General features: G+C 37.9%; 1 protein-coding gene across 2 annotated transcripts in view; it reads left to right on the top strand.

Annotated features, from left to right (window-relative positions):
* S100PBP (S100P binding protein) overlaps window positions 1–11,036 on the top strand; it is a 37,588-nt gene that overhangs the window by 3,178 nt on the left and 23,374 nt on the right. The window contains exons 2-5 of one of the 2 annotated variants that reach the window (XM_029946406.1): window positions 3,278–3,390; window positions 4,098–4,945; window positions 5,570–5,655; window positions 7,033–7,136. In XM_029946406.1, the coding sequence (XP_029802266.1) occupies window positions 4,100–4,945; window positions 5,570–5,655; window positions 7,033–7,136 (1,036 nt within the window). In that variant the 5' untranslated portion in view covers window positions 3,278–3,390; window positions 4,098–4,099. Of the gene's footprint in view, window positions 1–3,277; window positions 3,391–4,097; window positions 4,946–5,566; window positions 5,656–7,032; window positions 7,137–11,036 lie in introns of both variants that reach the window. The other variant, XM_029946404.1, reaches the window with a different exon arrangement.

The raw sequence follows: 11,036 nt of genomic DNA, 5'->3' as shown, positions 1-11,036 counted from the left end.
GTTTGGGATCCAGTTCTCTTAGATGTTATCAGGTGTTTCAGGGCCTAGGATGGAAGTCAGAGGAATGATTAACTTTCTTGTCACCCCTTGGAATGGGAACATAGGACTTCTTTTGTTTTACTCTCATTATGTTACCGTATATATTTTTTAAAGTAATTTCTGCACACCCAACATAGGGCTCAAACTCATGATCCCAAGATCAAGAGTCGCATGCTCTACTGACTGAGCCAGCCAGGCACCTTTTGCCATATTTCTTAGAGGTCTTTTTTGTTATTATTATTTTTTTTTAAGAAGTAAAACTTTACAGATAGAATTGAAGGTACTCATGCCCCCTTGACCTTCTCTTCCCTCTCTACCACCAGAAATAACCACTATCCTGACTTTTGTGCTTCTTATTCCCATGCATGTTTCTATAATTTAATGATATATGTGTGTATCCATACACTATATGGATTGTTTCTTTTAACAAATTGCAAGGGAAAAAAAAGGATGGGGAATCTATAGATTAAAATAGAAAACATCAGCCAGTTGCAGTGTGTGGACTTAGGTGGAAACCGATTTTTTTAATCTTAAAAAATACACATTTATAAAATAATTAGAAACTTGAACCATGTATTTTAGGATAAGGAATTCCTCTTATTTACAGATGAAATGATGTGATGCCTGGAGTTTGCTTCAAAATAATCCAGTAAAGGGGGAGGTGGATGGGACAGAATTTGCTATGGGTTGATAGTTGTTGGGGCTGAGTGATGGGTCTGTGGGAGTTTGTTATACTGTTGTTATTTTTGCATATGTTTTAAGTTATGTATAATAAAAAGCATTTTTAATGGGGAAATAAAATTGTGGAGAGAATGATTTGTGTAAGTTAAAAATTATCTGTATATTGTATTGTTTTGAATAATTTTGCTCCCAAACCTATTGGGAACATTCTGTGAAAGAAACTCAGGAGAGCCAGCTCTGTGCCTCTGGACATCATGTGGTATAGGGATTGATGTTCTCGGGTGTCGTGAAAGATATTGGTCCTATGTATGTGTGCACAGTAAAGTTTGCCAGTAACAATGATTTTCTTCCAGTGAGGTTTGGCCACATTCAGAGGTATTTCTCATGTTCTACTATTCTACCTGGGAAGTCCGGGGAAGGCTGTGTTTAATAAAGTGGCTTAAATTATTTTTGCCGAGGGATCAAAAGCTCTCTTCAGTGTCTATCTTTCGTAATATGTTAGAGAGTGTACTAAAATTGGAAGGCTCTGCCGTTTACTGACCGACCGTGGGCAAATCTCTGACAAGGGTAGCAGAAAAAAACATTACCTTTGGAATTAGACCTGGGTTTGGATCCTTGTTCTAGCATTATTAGCTCTGTGTGCTTGGTTAAGTTACTTCCCGCCCCCTTTTTTTTTTTTAAAGATTTTATTTTTTAAGCCATCTCTGCACCCAGCGTGGGGCTTGAACTCACAACCCTGAGATCAGGAGCCACATGTTTTATGGACTAAGCCATCCAGGCACCCCTCTTAATGCTTCTTAACCTCAGTTTCCTAAGAGTGAATGAACATGTATTGAACTCTTCATTTGGTCAAGCCAACTGATTGAACTAGATCTATTGGAAGAAGTTTGAGTGAGAATGGGAATAATGGCTTAGAAGGGGCTTCTTAGAAATAAAGCTGCTTATGGGGCGCCTGGGTGGCTTGGTGGGTTAAGTAGCCAACTTCAGCTCAGGTCATGATCTCACAGTTCATGGGTTTGAGCCCCGCGTCGGGTTCTGTGCTGACACCTTAGAGCCTAGAGCCTGTTTCAAATTCTGTGTCTCCCTCTCTCTCTGCCCCTCCCCTACTCATACTTTGTCTCTCTGTCTCAAAAATAAATAAGCTATTAAAAAAAAAAAAGAAATAAAGCTGCTTAACTCTGTGCCTATGATACTTGTGCTTGACACATACAAACTTAAAACTTTTTTTTTACTGCTGCCTAAAGAAATAATATAAAATAACCCAGTTATTGAGCAGAGAAATTACTTTTCAATTGACATATAACCTTGTATTAATTTAAGGCATACAACATGATATATGTAAATATTACTAAATGATCACCACAGTAGGAGTAGTTAACACATACCAACTCACATAGTTACAGATTTTTCCTTGTGATGGGAACTTTTAAGATCTACTTTCTTAAGCAACTTTCAAATATAAAATAAAATACAGTATTGTTAAGTCCTTTCTAATTCTCACGTTCTGTAATACCTCTCTTTTTCTTTCTCTAGTATTTTATTGTTCATACTGTTTTATACTTTCTTATGTTCGTGCATAACTTTCAATGTTGTCTCCCTACCAAGGGTGGAAATCATATATCTGTTTTTAAGACTATAGAAACACATTATCTTGCTCAGTGTTGTGTGATGATAGTAGCTCAGAAAATGTTTTCTGAAAGAATGCATGAACTAAGGCTAAAATTCAGAATGTGAAAGAAAAGTGGGGTGGGGGAAAATCACAGTTAAAAGGCTAACGGGGAGTTTTAGAAATTAATTGAGTGTAGTGTTTAAGCATTTCTTATAGCTTCTCAGATGTTGCTGTGATGTGTGAAATATAAGCTTTTATCACTTTTATCACCTTTCCCATCTAGAAAATAATTAAGATTAGGTCCATTCCTGACTGTGTAAAAGCTACGTTTTGATTATATAAGTATTATACAAATATTCAATTAGAACAGTAAAGTGACACTGAAGTCTTCCCTTGAGATCTCTTGGTCCCCTCTAAGAAGTAATGGCAGGCATCAGTTTTATATTTTTCTGGATCTGTTCTTTGCATTTATATATATATTGAAAATGAAACTTTGGTATGTGTGGTCATGATGAACTTCTAGATCTCGGTGAAATCTTAGAGGTTGCCTAGTACCCTTCTCCCATCTCTTTCCCATTTTATAAATGGGGAGACAAGCCCAGGGGTTTAGTGACTTGCCCAAATTCTTACAGCTGGTCAGTGATAGAACCAGGACTATCAGCAAGGTCTCAGGACTCCCACGCCAGGATCCATCTTATTGGAGCAAATGGTAGTTCTTAGCAAAGTACAAATTGTTGGGAGGAACAAAACTAGTTCCTTAGTTGCATAATTTTTTCTCTAAAGATATTTCTTTGATGTTCTTGACTCAAAATCCAACTTTATGGTATTTAAAAAAAAATCAAGATCAAAATTAATAGGTGGAGCACCTTAAAGCATAATGCAGTTGACTTTGTAATTAGCAGAGTTGAAAGTGATGAGAAGATCCTCTAATTTTCTTTGTGCCTGCAGGAAGGTGGGAGTCAATCATCTTGACAAGTCTCCTGAAAGGAACAGCTAGCAGGAGCTGAAACCTTTTTCCATTTGGTCTCGTGGCAAAGAAATCGCGCCAGCAGCTCCACACAGTATGGAACAAAATTCTTGTGTCCTTAAAGTTTTTTTTTTAACTTCAAAAGTTATACATGTTTGTTTTTTCAAAATGTAAAGCGTGAAAATCTAAACATTTTATGTGATATATATTCGTTTTGCTTGTATGTTGTGGATATTCTTACATGATCGTATATACTGATCTATTTCATTGTGTTTTTAAATAGTTGTAAAGTATTCCCTAGAATGAATGTACCATGATTTCACTGAATAGTCCCAGTGATGGACATTAAGGTTCTCTCCAATACTTGACTATTTTGAATAGTTCTGCTTTGAGCATCCTTAAAAATGTGCCCCTGTGCATTTGTACAGGTACTGCTGCAGGGAAAATTGCCAGAAGTACAGTTGTGGGGTCAAGTGGTATTGCAAATCACCCTCCACGAAATATTATGCTTATTTAATACTCTTTTATTCTGATTGTGAGAGTGCTTGTTTCCTACACCCTTACTAATTTAGATACTGTGACATCTTAATTTTTACCATTTTGTTAGGGAAAAAAGCATGTCACTGTTTGGATGGTATTTCCATGATTCTGGTAAGGTTAAATTTCTTAACATTCTTTCTCATGTAACAAGTCACAGTGCAAGAATTTGAAATATCAGAATACCACCGCTCTATATAACAGATAGAAGTTGATATAAAGGGATTTCCTGTTCCTCAGTGAAATTGCCTCTTGTTTTTCCAGATATGACGTGCTCCCTAGTGCCCTCTGATCAGTCTTCTGGGATTTCTCTCTTGCCTAAAGACAATGCCCCATTTTCATGGCATTCCTCGGACGAGGATGGATTGGACGACTCCTTGCTGGATCTGTCTGAAGGAGAAGAAGATGATGGCCATTTCAGTTTCACAGAGGAAGATATTCAGGAGCTCTTAAAGGATGATGACCTATCAAATGAGCACTTTTCTTGGGGAGGAGGGTTGCTTAAAGGTGACAGCAGCCATGTTGAGAAGGGAGGGAAAGGGAATCAAATTCTGTTTGACACTTCCCAAGAGAAAAATTCATCGTACACCGTGGGACCAGTAGCTGAGACCCCTGGCCTCTTAAAACTACCTCAACTAAGTACATCAGTTGGTAACGGACCAACTCCTCCTAAACCATTAAACAGACACTCTGCGCTAGAAAAGAATCTTATAAAAATAACAGTTGTTCCACCATTTGATCCAACAGTTTGTGATGCTGTGCTTGATAAGGACAAGACTGAGTCATCCAAAGATCTTGAAAAGCCCTCCTCCCTTGGGGAAGAGAGGAGAGAAGATGGTCTTAGCCCAAAAGAGAGCAAACCCTGCACTGAGTCTGAAGGGATCAGTCCCAGTCATTCTGCTTGGGATATGCAGAATGTGTCTTCTCCAGACAATAACTTTCAGCAAACTGTGTCTGGTAAAAATATGTGTGACAGTAAGCAAGCTACACCTGTATTCTCTCAGATCCTGGACAATTCAGAGACTCCTCAGACGGGGTCATCCTGGAAAAATGGATCACATCAATCAAACTGTGAAATGACGTTCCCAGTTGTTTCCAGTTCATCAAACAAAGTAAGTATATTCTTTCAAGGTAAAGAAAAATGCTTTTCATTCACAAACTGTGCAGGAAAGCTTTGTATTCACCAATCAAATTGGGGTTTGAACGCTGACTAGAAATGTGACCTTGGGGAAAGTATTTAGCCTCTCGGTTCTCTCGCATGTCTTACCTATAAATTGGACTAAATAATACTTCACACATGTAGGGTAAGGATTAATGAAATGATGTCTATATGGTAACTGGTATATAATATTAAATGGCTACTTACTGACTAATTACTAAGATAAGGATGATTTTACTGTTATTTTTCCTTTCTTTGGGTTTTAACCCTAAGCCTCAGTCTCTGGTTGCCATGCTCAATGAGATACAGCACTTGATCAGCCACTGAAGAGCTGAAAAATCCTGGGCAAGTTACCTACCCTCTTTAAGCCTAATTCCCTATCTGTCGAATGGGCATACCACTTAGGGTTTTTTTCTTTTCCTGAAAATTAGTCACTCTCTCATTTCAGGTATCTGCTATAGTGCCTGTTACACAGTAGGGTTCAGGAATATGCCTTTGTAGCCCTTAGTTTAAGAATATGTCCTTAAATGGTGTTTTCAGTTTTTTTTCTTATGTCTTCTCCTTTGAACGGAAGCAGGATGTTCTTGACAAGGACCCTGGGAAGCTGAAAGTCAATGAGAGAAGACTAGGCAAAGTCATGCCTGTTCTGCAAGCCAAAAGAAGGTAACAGTATGAAAATATTCCAGTTTCTGTTGGTGCTCTTCAATTTCTTTTTTCCCTTCTCAGTTTCCCCTTAGTGTGGAATAAAACCACATAGCAAGAGTAAGCATACTTTAAGTCTGGGACCACTAACACGTAGCTGTGTAACTTGGGCAAGTCAAATAATCTCTGACTTCAGTTTATTTGTTAACAAAATGAGGCTAATGATGCCTTCTGCTGTTTCACAAGGTTATTTTGAAGAATCAAAAAGACCTGTTAGTGAAAGCACTGTATAAATGTAAGATTTTTTCCTGTGTATGGGGGAGACCTAGTCACAGCTATGATAAGAAGTTAGATTGATTTTAACACAAATATTAAAATACAACTTTGTAGAAGATCATTTAGTCCTCTCTCCCAACTTGAATGCAGCTGTCCTTGGGGGGAAATTCTAGTAGAGGTTGCAGATTTGGGTCGCTTTACAGTCTGTTCTCTTGTTGCCAGGAGATGGCAGTGTCTCCACATGGGCCTTTTCAATTCGCAGAGCTATTTTTTAGGTTGAGTCAGATTAGCTTCCTTACAATGGGATTAAAAGTTTATTTATTTTGAGAGAGAGAGAGAGAACGAACACGGGGCAGAGAGAGAGAATCTCAAGCACTCTGCACTATCAGCATAGAGTCCTATGCAGGGCTCGAACCCACAAACCACAAGCCATAACCTGAGCTGAAATCAAGAGTCAGAAGCTTAACCGACTGAGCCACCCAGGTGCCCCTCTGCTTTAAATTTTTTTTAATGTATTACAAATAAAGTTCCCTTTGACTACTGTCCTTAGTCCCAGTTTTTTTTTGGTTTTTTGTTTTGTTTTCTTTGCATAATTGAGGGAAACTTTGTGAGTTACTTACAGTGGAAATTATACCAAAGAGCCAAGTCAGGCTACTTGGAACAGTTATGAATTTATTATCTCCGTATTCTCATCCACTGACTCCATAGTACAGTGCAAACAGGATGAGCAAGGGCCAGAAATTGTTCTTGCCAAGGTCACCAGCGTTCTAACTGCCACATCCAGCTGGTTCTTTTTGGTCTTTATCTCCTTGAGTTTTTCTGTGGCTCTGTGAACTTAATTCCTGTTTAACCTTGAAATACTCAACAAGTGTTTACTTTCTCTGGGGACTGGATACTCTTCACTTTTTTTCCTCAAATCACTCATCTTCCTTTTTTTTCTCAATTCCGTACTTGATTTCAGCTTTATACTACATGACTAACTGTCTTCTGTCACTGGATCTTAAAGAGTATTTTGCCTCTGAAAGTTAGTTCTAACTAATCGGCAGTATGTGACTTCTCTCTACAAACACTATACTCGTGGTTCTAATGGACTGTTTTTCCTCCTGGTTTGTTTTGTTCAAGGACTAATGTTCCGACGTTTTCACAATCAGATCTAGAAAAGCAGAAGCAAAGTTATCTCAAGGAAGTCATTGCTCATATAACACACCCGAAGGACACTAACCAAGGTAACATGGTAACCAAAGAATGGTGTGTAAAAGATGTGATGGGACTCCGCTTTTTTTCCCAGTGTAATATAGATTAAACTGGGAGATGATTTTGAATTTTCTAAAATTGATGAGAAAGATAACTTCCTTACCCAAAGATTTTTACTTTAAAGGATTGTCTAACCAAATAATACCCCACGTGGTTTGGCTAACCAGTATTAGAGAGGGCTCTAAGGAGACTCATACCAGTACGTGAAGAGTGCCTCCCCCATGACTGAGGACTGTCACCAGACCTGTCGTTTTCTGATAGAGTATTTTGTCTGAAAAATAGAAGTGGATGACCAGGGCTTGCTTAGTAAGCATTAATGTTTTGTTTGGAGTTATTTATTTCTCTTTCCTTCAGGATTTAAATGTAAACCAGCAGGCATTTCAAATAATATTCTGTGTCTTGGCATTTGAATAAAAGGTTTTGACTACCTTCCAGATTCTTCAAGCTGAGTTCTCCCTAGTCCATTAAAAGCTATTACAAAGCAAAGCCCTCAAAAGAGTATAGTCCATGTTATCATTCATGCTGGACTAGCAGCTGGTGGGAAAACTCCTAAAGAGAGGGGAGCTTGTGGGCTATACTGAAGGGGCTGAGGTTAGAGAGGCACTGGGAAAAGTGATCTTCTAAAGATCACTCCATATTTGGTCATCTTCAGCTTCTTTCTCTATTCCCTTAGCAAATCTTCCTCAAATATTTTCAGTGGTGCTAGGTTTGAAGATTAGGGATTGGAAATGTAAAGAGGACCAAAGTAGGGCCCTGGCTCTCTAGGAGTTGGTAGTCCAGAGAAGGTAAAGATGATGACATCGCAATATTGAAGAGTGCTCCAAGAGAACTATGTGTAACGTGCACTAGGAACAAGGAAGGAGCACTTCTGTTTGTGTCTGGGGAGAGTGGAGGATGCCCTAGGTAGGCTCCTGGGAAAAAGAATTGTTACTCGAAGATCTGTCACAGATTACTAGGAAGAATCTTAGGAAAATTCTTGACCAAAGATTCGGAGAAGACTCTCCTCCCCCCCTTTTTTTCTTTTTACAAATCTTTAATTATATAGTAGTTTTGGAACTGAGGCATCAGCCAGAAGAATTTTTCATTCCAGATCCTTTTATTTTTTTACTCAAAGATTTCATTAAGGAGTCAAATACTACTTGTACTGATTGCTCAGCCCTCTGCTTGTGAGATCGTTTTGTATGAACTGTTTTAAAGTTTTTTTTTAAGTTTATTTATTTATTTATTTAGAGACAGCAGGGGAGGGGCAGAGAGAGAGAGAGGGTGAGAGAGAATCAATCCCAAGTAGGCTCTGCACTGTCCATGTAGAGCCCAACGCAGGGCTCAAAGTCATGAACCGTGTGATCATGACCTGCCTGAGTCAAAATCAAGAGTCAGAGGCTTCACCAACTGAGCCACCCACGTGCCCCTCGTTTGAACCATTTTAGAGGTCTGGTGGAATTAGAGATACTCCTCTCCCATTGGCCCAGACCTCCTTGCCCCAGGTCATTAAGTGAAGGGGCAGATTAAAAGAGGTTTGTGTGTGTGTTTAACCTCTGTGGGAGATACTTGATTGCTTTTCCCTCTGTGAGGTGACTTTCTTTTATGTCCTTGGCAGTTCACACTGATGATATCCAATTATATTTCCCTTCTTGTTTGGGGCATTTAGAAGAGAAAATTTCACTAGAAAAGCAATGAGCAGCGGCTCGTACTACAGCATCTTTCCAGTCTCTTTCCCATTTAGCAGTCCCTCTCCCACTTTGCCATAATAATCTATATCCCATAAGAAACAGCTAGCATAACACGTATAGAGGAAAGACAGCATACTTTAGTGGTTGGGAGAGTAAAGTCTAGTCCAGAGTTAACTTCTGGGTTCATACCCTAACTCCACTGCTTACTGGCTCTGTGACCTGAGCCAATAAAACCTCAGTTTTCTCATTTGCAAAATAGGTATAATAATGAAGCTTAGCATATGTGAAAATTAATACTTGTAAGCACAAATATAATGCATAGAACAGTGCCTAGCCACAAACAGTACCTAGCAGCCAACGTTTGTTGAATACTTGGTATTATTTGCAAGAAAGGGTATTGTTTCAAACTGAAGTTTTTGTAGGTAAAGTAGCATGATGTCGTTATTTGTTTTCAAATCTTAAAAAAAAAAGCCAAAACTCTGGAAAATTAGAGGAAACACTTTAACAAAATGTTGATGAATGAAGCTGAGTGATAGTAATGTGGGGGTTCATTATATTTTCTACTTTGTTTTTTGTTAATTTTTTCTTAACATTCATTTTTGAGAGACAGAGCATAAGCAGGGGAGAGGCAGAGAGAGAGACACATACACAGAATGTGAAGCAGGCTCCAGGCTCTGAGCTATCATTACAGAGCCCAATGCAGGGTTGAAACTCACGGACTATGAGCTCATGATCTGAGCTGAAGTTGTTGGATGCTTAACCAACTGAGCCACCCAGGCACCCCTATGTTTTCTACTTTGGTGTGTATTTGAAAATGTCCATTATAAAAGGTAATTATTATTTTTTAAGTGTGTCTTTTTGGGGATTCTTTTTTGAATTGCCAACATCACCAGTTTCATTCTAAAAATTTCACAGGCCTCTAGCACTTGCTTCTGCTTTCCAGGAATCCAGTGTGATCCATGTTTTTGTGTTACTTCCCACTGCCCACTACTCATGCATCTAAAGTTTAAATTGCAGAGGAGAGTGGGGATATATTTCATTCCTTCTCTATTGATATATGGAGTAAAGAGTAGCCAGAAACAAAAAGAGGAAGCATATAGTACCTTGTGTCCTTTTTGATAGGTTAGGTGCTATTTCACCTTGGAAAAGTATAACTCTTCAGGTTCTTTATTAGACACAGAGAAATTAGTAGTTACTGCCAATTCAGTTTGAATTCTCTCCATTGGGTTAATCATCTTCTTTCACTTTATCAATAATGTGTATATTATTGATACAGAATATGATAACGTAAGTCGTCCTTCAACTCTAATATTCTAATATAAATATAATTTCCTTTTAGTTTAATGCCAGGTGAGTCTTTAATAGCATTTACAAAGAAATACCAACAACTTCCTTCCTGCCAGTCCAGCTAATGGAAAACTTTATATGGAATTATAAGTTCTTAGAGTAGAAAAGGAGCATTAAGATCCTCTCTTCAATCTCCTAACATATAAATCTGTTCTATATATCTTCGCCAAGTGACCATTTAGCCTTTGCTTAGAATTCTAATAATAACAAAACTCGTTAACTCTTGAGGCAGGCCATTCATTGCTTAAAACATTCTGTTAGGACGTTATTCCTTACACTGAGACAATCTCTATTTCCTTATAGTTTCCAGTGGTAGTTCCTAGTTGTGCCCTCTGGGATCCAAAAAATAACTATTCTCTTCCATATACTTCATATATTCTAAGGACTTTTTCATGTTAAATATATCAAATTAAGATTTTTAATGATTACAAAGTGTTATATAATTTAGTATTCCATCCTGGATAATTAGGTTGTGCCCATTTTCATTAGTAATGCTGCAGTGAACATTCTGGTCAATAAATATTTATGTACAACTCTTATTTCTATAGGATGAATACCTAGAAGTGGAATTGCTGGGTAAAGTATATAAATATTTTAAAAACCTCTGTTACATGTTACCAGATTGTCCTGCCCCCCCAAAATTGTATTAATTTTTATTGTCACCAATTTGATAGGTAAATTTTAACATATTTTGTTTTAATAATTAGTGAGGTTAAACACTTTTTATTTATGTTTCTTGATATTTAATCATGATTTTTAAAAATCATCTAGTATCTAGTTTATATTCCAGTTTCCCCAGTTGTCCCAAAAATGTCTTCTTGTAAATTGTCCAAAGAGGATCTAATCAAGGTTCAC

The sequence above is a fragment of the Suricata suricatta genome, chromosome 8, assembly GCF_006229205.1.
Source record: "Suricata suricatta isolate VVHF042 chromosome 8, meerkat_22Aug2017_6uvM2_HiC, whole genome shotgun sequence".
Classification (NCBI taxonomy): Eukaryota; Metazoa; Chordata; class Mammalia; order Carnivora; family Herpestidae; genus Suricata; species Suricata suricatta.
Note: the sequence above shows the minus strand (reverse complement) of the source record. Positions and strands in the feature narration are given on the sequence as shown.